This window comes from Bidens hawaiensis, unplaced genomic scaffold (assembly GCF_021521415.1).
Source record: "Bidens hawaiensis isolate Kalapana, Puna unplaced genomic scaffold, B.hawaiensis_p1.1 tig00001961_1, whole genome shotgun sequence".
Classification (NCBI taxonomy): Eukaryota; Viridiplantae; Streptophyta; class Magnoliopsida; order Asterales; family Asteraceae; genus Bidens; species Bidens hawaiensis.
This window is the reverse complement of record NW_027491109.1, coordinates 34424-54657: the sequence shown is the minus strand read 5'-3', so window position 1 is coordinate 54657 and position 20234 is coordinate 34424. Positions and strand designations below refer to the sequence as shown.

The window sequence follows — 20234 nt, the reverse complement described above, 5'->3', positions numbered from 1 at the left end:
ATATTTTTATGAGTTTGTTGTTGAAAAAAGTTTGTAGAAAGTTTAGGTTCGATAAATTGTTGTTTTAATAGAATTGTTTCTTGTTAGTTGATCATAAAAATGGGAGAGAAACAACAATGGTCAGTTGAGCATCTAAAATATTTATTAGAAACTTGCATTGAAGAGATAAACACTGTGGGTAAAAAAGGGGTCGAGTTTGCACAAAGACTCATAGGTTAAGTTAAGAAGTATTCTTAAGAAAAAGTTTGGGTTGGATTTGACTCAAAAACAAATGAAAAACGCTTATGATAATCTTAAAGCCAAATACGTAGGATGGGTGTATTTGAAAAACAAATCCGACAACATATACAATCCTCAAACAAATACCATTACCTTAACGAACGAGGAATTGGAAGAATTTAAGAATGTATATTCATATATTTTTATTTTTTAACATCTACCTCTACCTTAAGGTCCACCCCTAGTTTATATTTTAATATCTACCACTATTTTTTTAGGGGTATCCAAAAGCTGCATCATTAAAAACAACTCCATTAGCATTTCCGGAACTTTGTGCACAACTGTTTGATGGTAATACTGCCACTGGGAATCGCAAGTGGACCTCAACCCAAACATCAGTGGTTGGATAATCCTCTTGTCATCGGCTCCAACCGGTCCAACCATTTATGATTATGGAAAACATTTTTCGCGGCACAGAAGATGATGTCGGCACTAATCCTACTACCGGGCCTACTACCGAGCATACTCCTAAGCCTACCCCCAAAAGGGCTAAAACCTCAAAATCATCATCATCTGTCACTCTTGAGGATTTAGCACTTGAAATGCAAAATGCTTTGCGACATTTTACTAGAGAAAAACCTCCGAAAAAAACACCCAACAGTTACAACAGTTGTTGAGTGTTATGAGAAGTTAAATTTGGTTTGGTTAGAGCTGAGAGACCCTCTATATTTAGTTGCTTTTCATATTTTTGGAGTGTCTTCAGACATGAGAGAGGCGTAGATAGCATTGCCAGATATTCTTGCCTTGTTAAAAGGGTGGATCGAGATGACGGCTAAAAATTTAGGACTTATGAAGTAGTGAAGAACATGGGTTTTGTTGAAAACATTATTTGCTTTTGGTGTATGTTTTTTTTTTGTTTTGTTGAAAAATTATTTGTTTTTAGTTATGTTGAAAACATTGTATGCTTTTTGGTTATGTTGAACACATTGTATGCTTTTTTATGGCTATGTGACATGGTTGTTTATGTTTTATGATAATGGTTGTTTTTTATGGCTATGTGACATGGTTGTTTATGTTTTATTAACAGGTTCATAATGGATAATGATGAGAAAAAACTTCTAGTAGTTGTTATGTACTTGTATGTCCGCTTTTTTTTGGAAGAGGGGTTTGAAATGAAAGCGAGACAATGATTCGGAAATGACAGGAATTAAATACACTTTAGAGTTATTGCAAGGAAATCCCAAACAATGCATTGAATTGCTACGCATGTCCCGTGAATCATTGTCCGACTATGTGCACATTTTAGAACAAATTATTCATTAAAGGATAGTAAACATGTTTCGGTTGAGGAAAAGATGGCTATGTTTTTTATGATAATCGGCCATAATCAACGTTACGTGGTTATCAAGCGTAGATTTCAACACTCAAAGCAAACAATTCATAAATTTTTTTATGAAGTGTTGGATAAAATGATGCTTTTCGCCAAAGATATGATAGTACCAACTTCTTTCAATCTGAATCCAAACATTCCGGGACATAACAAGAGGCTACGAAAGATTTTTATTGTAGCGGTTGGTGCACTATATGGGACCTTGATACATGTTGTTGTTTCTACTAGGCAACAAGATTTATATAGAGGAAGGGGAAATGGTGATTGTTACCAAAACGTATTAGCAATTTGTGATTTTAACATGATGTTCACTTTTCTTGTGGCCGGATAGGAAGGGGTAGCACATGATTCTAGAATATTATCAGAGGCATTATTAGATCCACGTGCGCCATTCCCATTTTCATCATCAGGTTTGTTTATTGTTTGTTAATTATTTCTATGTTAGTTTAATATTGCAATTAATTATAAACATTTATAGAGAAATACTATCTTTGTGATGCGGCGTATGCACACATACGAGGATTTGTGGCTCCATATCGTAATGTGAGGTATTGGCTTGGAGATTTTCGCCGGAAATGTGTGTTAACCAATAAAGCAAAATTTAATCATGCACATGCAAAACTTCGAAACGTCATTGAGCGTGCTTTTGGTGCCTTGAAAGCAAGATTCCCTATATTGAAGAGAAGGACATCATTTCCATTGGAAACACAAAGGAACGTTACCGTTGCATGTTTCGCGCTACATAATTTTATTAGGAAGCGGGATTTGGATGATGAGTTGTTTACACAATACGATCAACCCGATGTGTCGCTTGGAAGTAGTCGTGGGCACATTGATGCTAATAAAGACGAGGTTGAAGCACTTGGCACTGCATCACATCGGGAATATATGACTCAGTTATGAGATGAAATTGCTGAGCATTTAATGCAAAGTACGGAATAAATGATTTAAAAAATGTTTGTGGTATTATGAATATTATTTCAGTGTTGTTGACTATTATTTAAATTTGGATGTTGAAAACCTTTTTATTTATGTTTCAGTTTATTTAGTTTATTTTAGCAGTCTACAAACGTTAAAAAACAAACAGTCTTCTTCTTACAAACTGCAGATGTTTGGTCCACCTCTTCTACTGGAGATGCCTGCAGATACGGTCCGTAGACTGCAGATGTTTTACCTCTGAAAAAACAAACAACACCTAATTTATAATACCCGTTTTTGCTTTTCAAATATTTTGGGGTGTGACATTGTACCTATATCTCAATTATTTATTATACATTTACATCGCAAACACAATCCAAACTATTATCATCTTGATTTATTTCATCTATGATTGTTATATGCTTACTTCTTTTTTGTTTACAAGATTATTTGCAAATTTTTATTATTTACATTGTAATGGAATACTTGTTACACCTATTTTAAAAGTCGATAACATAAAGAGAAATATTTTTTTAGATGCAACTTATATTTATAATACATAATATGGAAAGATAAAAAAAATAAAAATATTGTTATGTAGAGTTCTTTCAAGGTCTTACTGACTCAAAACTATTTTCAATGATAGACACACAACAATTAAGTTTACGTTTATCGTTGTATAATTAGGGTGTGTTTGGGATTCCTTATTTAAGGCCAAAAGGACTTTATGTGAAAAGGAATTATAAACATATGAATTTTTGAAAAGAAGTTTGTATAAAAGTGTTTGGATTAGCTTATGTTAATAAGTTGTTTTTAAAGAGTGTTTGGTTTAGCTTATTCATGTAAAATGACCAAAAATGACATTATTTTAAAAATTAATAAACTGTTTTTTAAAAAGTGTTTGGGATTACTTATTTATACTATTATATACTTTTTTTTTCATCTCTAGCATATTGAACAAAAAATACGAAAGATATAACATAAAACTCATTTTCAAAATTTTAATTTCTTGATTAGACTATAATAATATAACGTTCAGAATCTTAAAAAAAACACCAAAAATCACAATAATAACTATAATAATGTCATACTACATCACCCGTACGATTTCATTACTTCTTGCGCAATAACATCTATTATCGCTGTCATAAGCATAACATCATCACCCGTACGATTTGTAGCCAAAACATCTTCTTCGTCTTCATTACTAGCACCATCTTCTACGGGATTGTAAGATTGTAGTTGGGCCGTGTTAAATGCTTCATTAAATCTACCGGCCTTTCTAATAAAGTTATGAATTGCCATCGACGCTAACACAATACTCACTTGGTAATTGTATGTGTAATTAAGGTGCATATCTCTCAATAATGTCCACCTAGCTTTCCACACTCCAAAAGTTTGCTCAATGATATTTCGCAATGATGAGTGCATATAGTTAAATGTCTCTTTTGCTTCGCGAGGAGCACGCAAAGCACTAGTTTGTCCACGTCGAAAATCCAGTATATGATAACAGATGTTCGCACATTTGTATGGAGCAAGATACCGTTTAGTATTTGGGTATACGACATCAACAACGTAATATTTATCTACAAATAAAACAAACAATTGTTAGTCGTTTCTAACAAATATTAAACACATACAAATTGCATTACTAAAATTATACTAACCACACGTTGGATGTGGTAACTTAAGAGCAAGTCTCTGTAAGGCTTCATTGAAGATTCTAGTGTCATGTGCAGTCCCCTCCCATCCGACCCATACAAATGTAAAGCACATGTTAAAATCACGAACAAACATTATATTTTGTGTGGCATATCCATTTCGACCAATGTACTTTAGTTGTTCGTTCAATCGAACCGATGCCCTCACCTGTGTCCCGTCAATCGCGCCAATGCAATCCTATAAATACAACAAGATATAATAATTAAATCATTTGTAAAATGAACTAGACCATTAAAAACATTGAACATTAGATAATACCTTGAACATTGGATAATACCGAGGATTATTTAATATATATGCGAGTACATCATCATTATAGTTTGCGGCTTGCTTGATGATTTCAGGACTCATCTAAGCACGGCTTCCAAAAGTGATGGCAATGCTCATGCAACCTTCAATTGTTGGGAAGGGAGTATTTTATGGAAAAGTTTATGTGCTTTTTGTTGATAAGACAATTAATGCAACATCTATCTTATCCTCCAAAGATGAAGTTCTACACTCGGATGAACGTTTGTTGGCACCATTCTTAGACTTTTTCCTTTTACCCGAACAACTTTCAATGAAATTAGGAAACAAAGGGTCACCAACACTTAAACTTATTTCATCACTGTCTTCTTTGCCCTCAACATTCATATTGCTATCAGTTTGAAACTGTAACGGAATCATAGTTTGATCTCCTACGGCAACCGAATCCCGAAACAAGAAGCATAATGCGTCTTGAATATTTCAAAACTTTCACCCCCTAAATTTGGCAAAGTCTTTATCCACCTACAAGATAAACAAGTCTTTATATTATCAATAATGAAAAATATGGTTAGGAAAAAACAAGTCCAATCAAAACTAGTTGTGGATAATCACATGAATCTGAATGCTTAAAAGTGACTTTTTTTCACGAGAAAGAGTAATGAAGCTGCCCAACCACTCCTATTTATATTTTATATCTTTCTAAACACTAAACATAACAAATTAGTTTCATATTCAATACACAAAACCTGCAAAATAAGTTTCCTAAACAGTAAACATGCATTTCAAGCATAAAACATTACATACTAACTCAATAATTCAATAAATTAAACTATGATCTTATTAAAACAAATGCAACACTTAGTTTCACATTATGTAACACAAAAACTAGACGTGAGCAATAACTGAACCATATATTAATATTATATGTTTTTTTTCTACTCTTGGTGAACCGAAAGAAAAAAAACCGAACCATTCAATTTTCACATATTGCTAGCTTTTATAAACTCCATTTCATGTATTCCTAAGCTAAAAATTTATCCCAAGTTTAGTCTCAGTTATTAACCGAATCGAACCAAAAACCAACAAAACCGAACCGAACATTAACATTATTTGTTTTCTTTTTACCCTCTATGAACCGAAATCAAAAGAACCAAACCATCCAATTTTCATATATTTTAGCCCATTTCATGTATTTGTAAGCAAAAAATTTAGCCCAAGTTTGGTTTCGGTTATTAATCGAAATTAAGCGAATCGAACCAAAACCGACAAACGATCACTAATTCAATAAACTAAACTATGATCCTGTTACAACAACCTCTAAACTAAACCATTTTGCATCTTCATTAAATAAACAAGACCGTAACTACAAAGTTTGGAATACGGCTCCACCTCACGGTGGCAAGAAAGGTAAAACTTTATATGGTGAAAAAACATGACTTTTTACTTGGCGATGTTTAATGTATGGTATTAGACACTAGCTTCAACAAATTTATGTATAAATGGAGTCACACAAGTTAAATGTTATCAGTAGTTGTCTTAAAAGTTTAAACATGTAACACTTCTTTTATTGAATGCAGGTTAATATATTATCTATACTAATAAAACAAACAGGTTAATAAAACAAGCAGGTTAATAATATATATAAACAAACATGTTATGTATATTATCTATATTAATAATCATCTATGAAAATAACAAAAGAACTTACTTTTATATTCTCATCCCACCACTCAGGCGATGCATTGATTGAGCTTCTCGTCCCACCGATTCCAGTTTCAAGCCTAATCAAGCGATCATAAAGCTTTCATTATTTCTTCATGACATCCCATTTGTTTTCAATTTGTTTTTGATCAAGGGGCCTGTTTTTTCGTGCATAGTTTTTACTATATTCTCCCACCCGGTCCTAGTAAAGTGTGTACCGGGTCTGTTTCCCTTTCTAAGTTCAAGCAAGCATGCATCGATAAACTCCTTGAATGTATCATTAGACCACAAGAACTTTGTTTTATTCTTTATAGTGGATTTTTCCATTATCTGATTCACAGCTACAAATCAATGCAATACTAAAATCACATTCTATGGTCCCAAACAAAACCAAAAGAATTTTCCAAGATTCCATAAAAAAAATCAAACAAATAAAATGAAACGGTAACAAAATCAAATGTTTTTTAACACTAATATATCATTATCAATAACTTAAATTAATCATCACTTGGAAGTAGCTCAAACTTAAGCATATTGTGTGAATATAAAACCTACAAATACAACCTAAATCCGTACAAAAACACATTCCATTTGCTTTTTTTCATTTCAATATAAGCATACAAATCAACACAAAACACAATCTAAATAGTAGCTAATTGAAAGCAATGTTTTGGTCATGTTGTTAACTACTTGAATTAATCAAAATAACATGAAATTTCATTGAGACATTTCATTAAACATGTGACGGGCATGATTAAATCTTGCAAATTAAAGAAGCTCAAATAAATCAAAGCTGTCACAAAATCTCATGAACTATACAGGATTCATGCTAATTGAATTATAAATCAAAAGTTTAAAAGATTCATGATGTTTTTAGGTAATATAACAGTGACATTGAACCACCCTAAGTAAAAGTGAACATGAAGAACCCTAACTTTGTAAACACAAAAACCGGAGCATGAAACATCAGGATGGAATACACATCACACATGGCAGTTAATCTAACGAAATTCTTCACGAAATCAAAAAGTTAAACAAACCTGGTAGGGATGAGCTGAGATGAATTAAAGAGATGAAAAGATGCATAGATGTAGGTGGTAGATGAAGAAGTTATGATGCAAGTGGTAGATAGAGAAGTTAAGATGCAGGTGGTCGTGATTTGTGAAGGGTTTAATGGAAATATTATACCCATTAAGTTAACAAGTTAGAGAATCATAACTTTTCAAAACCCTCTTATTTTGCCTTGGCCATAAGTTAAAAACCATAAGTCCTTATTGTTTGCCAAACATTATTTACACATTATTAACTTTTTTAAAAAGTTTATAAGTTATAAGTTGATGAAGATAAGGAATCCCAAACACCTCTTAACATAGTTAGAGCCCCTCTATTGGTACCCAATCATATCATTCTCTCCCTCGTATCTTTTTTATTTTATTTTTCTTCTATTCCTCCTCCGTAACATACTTTATAACTCACATATGAATTTTTTTTGACAAATTTCACTCCCACTGTTCACTCTCTCCACCTATATGCCATATCAATTCCGAATGCCCACAAACATCTCCATTGGAGATGCCTTTAGGGTGTGTAGTGGAAGGACTACAAAATGGAAGGATATCTTATATGTGGCCATCAGGTCAGCAAATGAGGGGTTTTGTTCTAGGGGTGTAATGGTGTTGTAGTCACACACACATATATATATATATACTAATATGATAGTATTAAATCCAAAACCCATCAGGCGATAATTCTTGTCGCCCCCCGGCGCAATGTTGTCGCCCATTTTACCCACTTATCGCCCCAAATCATCGTCCACTACGGACAACCTTATAATATATGATTTTGTGAAATTTACTTTGTAAGTATCTGTATCTTATAACGTGAGTATTTTATCAACAACCACTCAATACCGGACATGCATATCGAATTATTTTTATTTTATAGTAATGCCATAACCAATTCACACTTATAACTATAACATACACGTCTTATTTTGTAGTTTGAAGTCATTGATAATCTATTTAGTCCTACATAGTACATAAACCATAGTTACACGAGCATAAAATAGAGAGACTCGAATTAATCTTAAATGCAAAAAACACAAATCTAATTCACATATGAGAAAGACTTGGTTACTTATTCAATTAACTTCAGGGAACTCATGTCAATGTGATGTAAGTTTGAAGTCATTGATAAACTGTAAGTGTGTATTTTCGGGCCCTAGTTTCTTCCTGGTCCGGTTCTTTAAAACTAAATATCAATATATGATAATTATAAATGTGAAATCATCTAAATATGATGGCATATTGGCATGCAAATCGTCTTTTTAAAACACATATAAAAGAAGAATCTATTCTCTTATCAAGTTATCACTTTATTGCTTTATATGTGCATGTACCCGAACCATTTTATTACCATAAAAAGGCAGTTTTGCATGAAGAAGGAAACATAATTGCATAATGTTATTGGCATTGCTAAGATCATTGTTGGAGTCAAAGGAGAACTTACACAGTTACACCTGTGCCTTCCTTTCGTTCAACATAAACTTGCACGTAAAATTTGTGTGATATGATAAAAGTGTTAAAATTTGTAAGACTCGATTTTGACGACTTGTATTATATAAGTGTACAGCATATATAAAAAAAATCACGTCGAACAATATTGATACGATTATGTATGTCACAACGTCAATCCTACATTTCATAAAGTGATTAAACATCAAAGGTTATATAAAATAAATGATTTACAACTTGATTGTACGTGTGTGCTTCACTGATTTACAATGTGTTTAAACAACTCGTACGTACACTTTGTCAGTGCTAACATGGCTAATTATCTAATTTTAACAAATGAACTATTTTGAATCACTAAATAACTTTTAGAAAAAATTTAAGAATGTGAATAAAATTTTTGAAATATGTTTTACCATCGATGTGATTCATCAGTTTTAACTTGTCGATATCTAGCTTCATAATTTAATCAAATACACATGTGTCAAATTTATTGGACAGTTTTGTTTTTGTATTTGTTTATGCTGTCCATTTTGGTTCCTTATTTGACTAGCAAGAAGCGAACATTACACAAAAAAGAAAAAAGGAACAGGTTTTGCAAATTGCAACCACGAAACCCATTTAATGTTCACGTTACCATTTTTATTTACAAACCATATAAACAAATAATTGACAATAGTATAAAAACTGTGCTCTCAAGACTCGTGAACCATCCTAAACGCCAAATTGGTTAGGAACCTCCAAATAACCCACCAAGAAGTCAGAGTAGCAGATTGCAACATCAACTGCATAATTTTTTATAGAAACAAAACAAAGCCATAAAATATTCAAGCCATAAAGATTATCCGGATGACTTACTCTAAGTTATGATGACGTTACTTCATAAATATAATGTACTAATACAAATGTACCTACTTGAACATAAAAAAGAGATAAGCATGCGCAAACTCGTGTAACACAAAACACAAACATTGTATTAAAAACGATAAACAGGTTGAGAATTAGCCACCATCATGAACCTGTTTTTAATCATTTTGCAATTATTTCTTCACTATTGTTGGTTACATTGAAATTAAAATTATTAAAAATAAAATATGAATATGATTAAAGTATGTGTGTGGAAAAAGCTCGATGACATAAAACCTTGTGTACTTATAAATAAATAACTTTGATGGGAAGGAGCAAAAGAGAACTGTATGCTTACATTCGAATTGTTATGTCCCATCACTTGGATTATATATTTACATTTACATATGCGCACGCTTTCACAAAATATTTATTTAATCCTAAAAAATAATCATTTAAAATATTTTAAAGGGGATGTTATATTCTCATACCTATTGTGGGTGCAATTATACATTTTCCATGTTATCATATACCTATTATACGACTTATATAGGTCTCATAAGGTTTGAATAGTGCATGTTTCTATAGATCAATTACTGAATTAATGTATAAATAGCGAAAGTCATTTTAAAAACTGTCATGACCAACATATTATAATATTGTCTGAGTGAACATAAATTAAACTTATTTAATAAGGTTTAGTTATAACTTATAACAAACATCATGTTTAAGCTGATAGAGCGATAAATATCACAATTATGTTTTAGAATGAAAAATGATGAGTTGGGTTTAAACCCTCTTGCAAGCTCATGATGAATATGAGTTGGAATTCACTATGACGTCTTATATAATACTATATATAGGTTGTAGAGAAATTTCAGTAAGAAAAAAAGTAGCAAATTAGTGATGTCGTTTAGGTTTTATCAAGCAAATGAAATTGATGTATATTTTCATGGCTGAAGTTTTATAAAACACTGACTAGCAATAAGCCATATAGAAAGAAAAACGAACGCTAAAAGAAATAATAATAAGAGCCGGGTTTTGCAACCATGACACTCATTTAATGCTCACATGACTATTCTTATTTACAACCCACAAAAATATATAATTGATAATATTGTCAAAAGTGTGCTGCCAACTTGCCAAGTCCTAATACTCATTAACCTTCCCAAAATCAAATTGTTTGGAGCCTTCAAGTAACCCACCAAGCAATCACGATACACAATAGCTTTGAGTATCGATTTCTTAACCTTTGGTACAGATGGTGATGGTTTAGCCAAGTTGCAACGGTCATGCGTAATGGGTGAATTTTAGGGTAGATAAAGCTCCTACACCACCTCCCGAGGCTATGGGGCGTTAAAAGGGTAAAGTCATTTATACAATAAAGTTCATATGTATCTTGAAGTGATAATGATTGAATGAATATTATCCATCAAACATGTTTACTAAAAAAAGGTGCTGATGAATTGATGATATGGCAGAAAATGCCTCTTGCGTTATTTTCCATTTTTCATTACTTTAGACCATTTGTCACATCAACGCTATTTCAATTTTTTCTCTACCTTCCAACCTCATCATCTAATGTATGTTATGCTTCATTCTCTACTATTCAATTTGTTTATATTGGTTAAATACAAAAAAAAACATTGAAAAAATTAAAAATATTTGATTGTGCGTAGTATCTTGGTTTAGCCAAGGAAGACCCAGCCACTAGTAGTGCTTCAGTGACATCATTTGTGTCACCTCGGCATCACTAGTGGTGCTTCGTGAACCATACCTTTTAGTCCTGGTAAGTGGTAATCCAAAATCTTATTACACAAATGTATATGTCATACTTTATTCAAAATTATTGATTTGTGCCAAAAAGGCAATCTTAAGATTTAGGAATACGAAAATTTGAATAGAAAGAAAGTTGATAGATTCATCATAAGAAAGTTCTAATTGGTCATAAACATGGCGTGTGTTAAATGCCAAAGCTTACCAACTTCCAATGTAAATCTTTGATTATATGCTCTGTCTATCACTTTTTTTGTTGTGTGTTTTTAAAGATTATAAACCTACCAAAAAAATTCTTTTCAAAAGAAGAGACCACATAAGCCAGCAAGGTACCATGTGAGAAGACAACTTTTAATTTAATAACAAAAAAATATGTGTAACTGGTACAATGTGCATTGAACTTTGTACCATCAAGTAAACCCGTACAACTCACCCTTAAATCAATATTTTCATATGTTTGGTTCAAAGATTAGCATTTAAATTTGAATTTGGATCCTTTTCATCGCCATATGGTTGATTTTACTTTGGGAAATAATTTGTATCAAATGTTTTCTAGAATAAATAGAAACGTTTTAAAAGATAAACCAAACTCGAGCTCTTTTAAGTTAATGATCCAAACTCGAGTTGTTTACGCACTTATTGTTTCTGATCATCAGGATCTAATATTGGGATAGAAGGTTTGATATTGACATTGATGTTGCATATCACTTTATATACTTATGTATTTAATTAAGTGTGTGCATGCATGTGTGATACAAAAACTCTCTTTGGTTGTGTAAGCTTTCTAGATCAAGCATCAAAGCTTTATGCTATACTTGTGGGGGATGTCTAAAGGCCCAAGGCTACCTTGCATAACACTATGGAATAAGCCATTTTGTATTATTCCTTAACCTACTATCAAGCCATACCACCTAACATATTCCTTTGTCATGTTTCAGAGTTTAAATACGTTCCAAAATATTCATGACTTTTTTTACCTTTTAATTTGGAGGATTACTGAGTATTTGAATGTAGAGTTTATACATTATTCAAAATATTATTAAAATTATTAAAAACTGGTGGCAAACGGTTGATTAACTCAACCTTTTGGCTGGTTCTGTTCAAGTCCTGTGTATTTCTGTAGATTTGAATCAATATGTTTTTCTTAATAATTTGTTGAATTAATGACTTTTTCAACAATTTAAGAAAAATGGTTTGCAATACTTGAATTTGAAATTTTACCAATTTGATTGGGTATAAATAAAATATATAATACAGGATAAGAATTACATTCAATTTATATAAAACTTACCCCGACTTGTGTACTTTATTGGTAATTTTAGTGTAATTAAGGCCATTTTAATTTAATTCGATTTACTTGAGACAAAAGAGAATTAAGAATAAGCATCGCTACAAGTTAAGATATGTGGAGTACACACTTATACACAACAACTCTCATTTTATGGCACCTTGGAACAAGGTGGTTCAAGACGAAAATCCCCTAGTGACCACGAGGTTCCAAAATCGTCCTCTTGGCACGGTCTGTGGCAACACTCTGGCGGGTCCAAACAACAACATGGTCCATCAATGATAAGTGAGATCACTAGCAAATTGAAACTTGATAATCACTGACCTGTTACTATATATTAGTATTCTCTTGGACCAATGGCAACTTGACTCTGTAGTGGTAACTGCGACCGGTAGTAACATAGTGTTACTCTTGATGGAGTTTTTTTTGCATAGGTTTTTTCCACTGATGAAACACCAAAATTGTCGACCAATTTTAACCGCCAACTTAATCATTGCGTTAGTATACCACTTACATAAGAAAGATCTTTGTTCAGACTGCTCTGGTACACACTTTTTCATAAATAAAGCTGCATATTCGATCTTGTTTTCTCTTGAAATTTTTGGATTTTTGAGTTTTAAAAAATATTATTGAAATGCCATAATTATGAAATTATCTCAATGTGATTCATTACAGATATGAGATATCCAATAACATGAGCTGGGGGACCGGCAACTGTTCCCGAGTCAAGCCATGGTGGGTTCGAGCTCAAGCTCGAAATTAAACGAGGCATCTCAGCTAGGATCAAGCTTAATCATGAAGTTAAACAAGCTTAAGATCGAGCCAACCTGGCGAGCCATGGCTCGAGCTGAGCTTAGGACGAGTTTAGTTTGGTTACAAAAATGAGCCAACTAAACTCAAGCTATTTCAAATCATTTTTTTGTAACTAGTTTTATTCAAGCTTCAATCAACCAAGCCATGAGCACGAGCTTTGAGTCGTGAGCTTTTTGAACAGCCTTCACCGGCTACAACCTTTTTCCCTATATGCATTAACTTTATTTTTTATTTTTTATTTTAAGTGTTTATAATTCTATGATACCTTTAAAATTCACAAGTCACGCTGAATTCTTGAAGCCCAGTAAGCCGGCCCATGATAGCCATCAATACTTTTTATTTTTTCTATTTTTATTGCTAGCCCAATCTGAATTCTTAATGATAAATTGACAATTATCGTATAAGTGTACAACTAATCTAGTTTAGTGGCGGATCTAGAAAATTTAGCCACAGGGTGTAAAAAAAGACTTCAACCTAAAAATCGTCAATTCAAACTAAAACAAGTCAAGCCAAAATGGGTCGGGTCAAACCGTAACGGGCCGAGTAAAAAAATTACATTAAACAAACTACGTATAGAAATGTAAACAATAAATTTCATTAAAGATAAACAAAATACATATTACAATTGACCTCTACGTGACTTCATCTTTTTAAAACAGTCAATTACAGTTTTATTCGTAACACTTAAAAGTGCTTCTTTTTCAACACTACAAATTACACAAACATTCAAAAATTCTTCACCAATTCAATTACCTAAATATGTCTTTATGATCTTCATTGCCGAAAAACATCTGTCAACCATTGCGGTTGCAATATGCAAACTAATGTTAGCTTTAATAATCGATAAACCAAATGAAAAGAGATATGTTTCCTTGTTTCCACCATAACTCTAGCAAGGTCCGCAATACCTTTCAGATTAGCAATTCTTTCATCTTTTCGCACACTATCAATGTACAAGCCAAGTTGAAATGCATGAACAATTTTGTCCCCGTTATCAAAATCATACGGATAAACTCACACAATCTCATTAACATTGACGCATCAACTTGAAAAATGAATCATACGGATTGAAAACCAACATGTTTTGAAGTAAATCCGTGTTCATCTTATTAAAACGATCACCAAATTCTTGAATTTCCATATCGACAACACTGTTGAAACATTAAAACTTATACTAATGTTGATTGATGATTGTGTACCTTTGTGTTTTGGGTCTATAACTAGTGTCATCGACATAGTTTTCTAAAATGTTCAAAATTTGAATACCGTATTTTTCACAAAATGAATGTACTTTCTCTAAAAGTTGATCATATCCATTTTTTCTATATTCTTGCAACTATCCTTTAGTCGTTTCCACCAATGAACATCCTCCAAAATATCGTGTTCTCTTCTTTGTAGAGCTCAAGATAATACATTTGTGAGCCCTAAAATGTGTAACATCAATTGCAAAGAAAAAACAAATTCATATGAGTTTAATTAGGCTAACATCTTGATTGCTTGATTTGAGAAGAAGAATTATTGCATTCATCTCTAACACGTATAATTTAAAAAGTTAAGTTTGTGGCAGTAAAAAATTATGAATAGGTCACTAAAATTTTTTGGGATGGGTCACTAAATTTATTTTGCATGAGAACGCAACCAAGACCTTGGTTAGAAGCGTCGCAGAAAAGGATAAAATCTTCATTTCCTTCCGGAAGAGCAAGGATAGGAGCAGTGCAAAGCATGTCCTTAGGAGTTTCAAAGGCTTCTTCTTGCTTTGACCCCCACACAACGGTTTTATCTTTGTGGGTTAAAGCGGTGAGGGGCAATGCGATCTTGGAAAAGTTTTGAATGAAGCGACGGTAATAACCCGCCAAACCGAGAAAAGAACGAACTTCGGTGGGAGTCGTAGGCGGCTTTCAATTCTTAATAGCTTCGATCTTTGCAGGATAAACATGGATACCCTTTTCGTTAACAATGTGGCCCAGAAATTGAACTTCTTTCAACCAAAGCTCGCACTTAGAAAACTTGGCATACAATTGCTCCTTTCAAAGTAGATCGAGAATGGTATGGAGATGATTCTTATGGTCGCTCTCGGATTTTGAATAGATCAAAATGTCATCGATGAAAAAAATAACGAACTTGTCCAAATAAGGTTTACAAACACGGTTCATGAGGTCCATAAACATCGCGGGTGCGTTTGTCAACCCAAAAGGCATAACACAGAACTCGTAATGACCATAACGAGTACGAAAGGCAGTCTTGGGGATGTCATCATCACTAACTCGGAGTTGATGATAACTCGAAATTAAGAAATACTATAACAACATCGTAAAATTTCAATAAAAGAAAACTTTTAAATATGGTTTAAATCATAATGCAAAACTTTGGATAGTCAAAATAACGCTCCAAATGAAAATCCGATAAGGGCATTTATATATAGGATGTACCAGCGGCGTATCCACCATGTCCTTATCATTTCTACATTTGTACCGTTATCTCAACTACCTTCAATTATCTATTATGACACACAATCTTACGCATCATGCTTTCCATGCGAGGACATCGATAATTATGTTCCGGACCATAATTATTTTCGTCGTCGGATGGTCCACATGATTCGTCCCATCGTGTGGATTTACAAAGCGTTTGATTAAAAACATGACTTTGAGGAAACAAAAATTTTAAGGAGTTTTAAATTCATAACACTAGAAAATCAACAATGCATAAATCAATTTCAAAGGTTGTAGTTGATTTAAATAAAGAAATGTCTAAGACATCGCAAGGATATAAGTATTTAAAAATTTAAGAAGGGTAGTTTATAAATAGTTAAGTTTAATGGAGGTAAAGATATAAGATATAAGTAGGCTTCAATAAACAATCTATTTAATCCAAAGAAACTTTATTTATTAGATAGAAGATAAATAGTCCAAATGGGATATAATCCAATGCCATAAAGAGGCGTTACAAAACGTAATTAATAAAAGACGAGGTAAATTAAAATAAGTAAGGAAAACGAAAAAAGTCTTCGGGTTTTTAAGTAGATTAATTGACGTGTCTTGAGGCACTATGGGGAGTTGCAGGAGTAGGAGCACTTGAGATAGGTTGATTCGGCATTGCTTGGAAAAAATGGAGCTTGAAGGGTTTGCAAGAGAGTTGTTTAGTGAAAATATGTCTAGTAAACTTGAGCTTGTGATTTTTGTGATTGCGAGGTTTGGTAGTGTTGGGTTAAGTAAGGTTGACCTTGATTAATGGGAGGAGCTTGAGGGACATGAGGATGATGGGTTTGAGCCTGGTAAGCTTGTGATTGCGAGGTTTTGTAGTCTTAGATTGGGCTTGATGAGCTTGGGTAAGTTGAGGGCACGCATTACGAAGGTGATTTGGGTTTCCACAATGGTAGCAACCACATGTGTTAGGAACATCGGGTTGAGCAAGAGGGGTAGGTTGTTGCGGGACAGCTTGTGCAGTAGGCGGGACATGGCATGTGTTAACACGATGCCCATAACGGTTACACTGGGTGCAGCAACGGCATAGGGATTTAACCGAGTGATGACGGTTACAAATCGAACATAACGGAAAAGGACCGAGGTAAGGTTTCTTGTTTGAGAAGACTTGCGTGTGAGTAGGACTTGTTGTAACAAGGTTTTTATGTTTCTTGTTGTGAGGATGAGTGGAGGTAGATGGTTTGTAGTCACCAGCAGAGGTATTAGTGGGAGAAGTTGAATGCACTGACGTTTTGAATTTGGGTCACTATCGTAGGGATCAAAGCAATTTTCTTTGGCGATACAGGCAGCCATATGATGGTCACGTGAGCCAGATGAACGTTGATGACGACGGTGATTTCTGATTGACGACATTCTACGGGAAAATAAGAGTAAAGTTTTATGAGTTGGGGGATCATATGTGTAAATATTTATGGGGAAAAACAAAGTTAGTTGAAAACATTAAGTTTCTGTTAGGTTAGTTTCACAAAAATATAACGAAATGCATTTCGAGACGTTGGCCTCCCATGAGCTTTTCATGGCAATTTGAATGGCCCAACAATAATTAACGAAAATACATGTGAGTTGGACAGCCCATGAGCATAACTTGGCAATTTGGTTGTCCCAACTAATTAACGAATTATCGATGCAATATAATTTTTCGGCCCGATGAGCGTCTTTGACCAACCAAACTAAATAACGAACTATCGAAATAAAATATGGGTAGTCGGAGTATCCGACAAAATACGAAACAAGTTAACAGATGGATAGTCGGGATTCCCGACTAACCACTTGAAATAACGTAAAAACCATAATCGGAAGGTTACCGAATTTAAGCCACGAAATCACCGTGAATTCGGTTTAAAAAATGTATATGGGAGTGCAACCACTAGTGTGGTTACGCGAGGGGGGGGGGGGGGGAATACTAGTATCTCTTTAAATATCTAACAAAATAATAATAGGAGTTCGTAAATAAATCAAGGCGTATCTCACAATATTAGGATGTTACATATGAAGACAGAAATTTTTTAAAAATTCAAGACGTACTTTATAATAAACCGTTCGTATCCACTTCATATAAGCATATGATAATTCTTAAAATAAAGTTACGTTAAACGTTAATTATCAACCATGCATACCGGACATATGAAAATTTTGTTACCTTTTGCAATGTTAAATTGTGTGAAAAAATTATAACATAAGATCTCTTATATTGTTTTAGAGAATAATGGGCTTTTAGCCAGCAGTTCTCTAAAATTGGTGGTTGTAATGAAAATATTAATAAGAGAAAATTGTCATTTGCCTCCTTGGGTAATATCGGCGGGAGATGGATTGACCATTAAAAACTTTGTGCGCATGTTGTGCCATTGTATATCTCCGGCGGGTTTTTTCCCACCTTCCGTTAGTTAACATACCGTTGATTGTTAATGGTAAAGGGTAAAGTTGTCATTGTACATAATAATAACAATAAATTAATAATAATAATAATAATACATTATATTTCATCTTCTGTTGTCACATTATTCATTCATTCATCAGCAGCTTTAGAAGAACCCCTAAATTACCTTCAACAAACATGTTCACAATCCCAACCAATTCATCATCAAACTAACCCTAAACCCCCCAAACCCATTTCAATTTCACAGACCCATTATCCAATTCCATTATGCAAACACAAACCCACCTTCTGCTTCTTCTGCTCTTCTTTTTCCTCTTCTCCGCCGCGGCCAGAAACCCATTCTGGACGAACTCCCCTACATGGGTTCCGTAAAGGGATTAGTTTAGATGCCCTTGGTAAAGTCACAGATTCATGGGTTATTGTTGATCCTGCCTCAAACCCACCTCCAATTTGCACTCAATTTTACAGCGTTTAGTGTGATGACAACGATGGCGTTACGACGGTTGTTCTCGACCTCCTTGACTTGGCCGTTGAAATCAAGTTCGATGCTTTGTTTGGGTTAAAAGGTCTGACTCCAGATTGGAATTCGATTACTATACATAACTTCTTGCCGTTGCTAAAAGATTCCGCCAGAGTGATTTCAAATGGTACTTCGATTCCGATTTTGTTAGGGTTTCTAGGGTTTGTAAGGGTTTTAATTATACTCACCAAGGTTTCGTTTGAACGATCGGCTTCTAAACAGTCGAATAAGCAATTGTGTGTGTTAAGAGATTAAAATGACGGTGATAAAGATATGGAGATGATGAAGATAGAGAGATGATGATGATGATGAGGAAGCCTTTATTAAAGTGATGAATATATATTTCATATTGTATAGGTATAACAAACAGTGGCGAAGCTTGGACTGAGGCACGGGGGGGGGGGGGGGGGGCTCAAAATGTATACAAAATTTTACAAACGAGGGGGGCGGACTTAAATTTTCGGCCAAAAAAGGCTAAACTGGCACTACGTATAAAAATTTTCGGTCGAAAACGGGTAAATTTACACTACTGCGCAAAAAAAACAAGGGGGCCCCGCCACCTCGGGCCTCAATGAAGATTCGCCCCTGATAACAAACATCAGATCAGCTCAAATGGTAGGTTTGTTTGTTGTTAAACCAAAGGTCGGGGGTTCGAACCCCATCCTCTACACGATTTTGAAAGAAAAGTTTTAGAATTAATTATAGGCTTAGGGGTAAAATGGTCATTTCAACCTTTTTTTGGTTAGTCAACGACGATCAACTGACGGAAAGGAGAAAAAATCCGCCTGAGATATACAAGGGCACAACCTTCGTAAAATAATTTTCAGTTGTCGAAGGGTCTCGTGACGATATTTTCCTGGGAGGCAATGACAATTTTCTCTATTAATAATTATATATTGAGTTGTTTGTTCAATAATTTTATGTGACACGTAACTTTAAAGAAATCAACCGACAAAAGAATATAATATTCCATTTATCGTCGACTTCAACCACACAACTCCCACATGTTTTCTGTCAATTTATCGCATACACTAAAATATATTAAGAAAATATTAAATATAAATTCTCAACGTTTAAAACGCAGAGTTTACTTCTAAATAATTCTTCAAACCAATAACATATTTAATTCTATTTAACATCAAATTTATTTTTTACCGTAATGAAAATCATGAATGCCATGATTTCCATCACCACCAAAATTGTCTCAAAAACATTCTCTAAATATATTTTTTCTAAAGAGTTCAAGAGTTTAAGTCTTGAAATAAAGAATTTTATCAATACTCTTACATGATAAGGAATATTGATATTAAAAAAAGCAAATAATAAATACCATACCCTGGTTTCCGGTTTTGTGGTGAGTGGCGAGGCCCGGCCACGGAGGGTGGCAGGGTGGTCGACGACCACAGGCCTGACACCTCGTTAGGC

The 20234-nt window shown here is 33.7% G+C and overlaps 2 protein-coding genes across 2 annotated transcripts; one reads left to right on the top strand and one right to left on the bottom strand.

Annotated features, from left to right (window-relative positions):
- The first annotated feature begins 1688 nt into the window (after nt 1-1688).
- Nucleotides 1689-2512, top strand: LOC143604248 (uncharacterized). The gene is made up of 3 exons (XM_077080786.1): nt 1689-1886; nt 1941-2019; nt 2088-2512. The coding sequence occupies exons 1-3, from the start codon at nt 1689-1691 to the stop codon at nt 2510-2512; spliced, it is 702 nt and encodes a 233-aa protein (XP_076936901.1).
- Nucleotides 2513-3622: 1110 nt separating this feature from the next.
- On the bottom strand, nt 3623-4600 carry LOC143604238 (uncharacterized). Its single transcript, XM_077080779.1, has 3 exons — nt 4508-4600; nt 4195-4426; nt 3623-4113 (listed from the first exon to the last, which is right to left on the bottom strand). The coding sequence occupies exons 1-3, from the start codon at nt 4598-4600 to the stop codon at nt 3623-3625; spliced, it is 816 nt and encodes a 271-aa protein (XP_076936894.1).
- Nucleotides 4601-20234: the final 15634 nt, after the last annotated feature.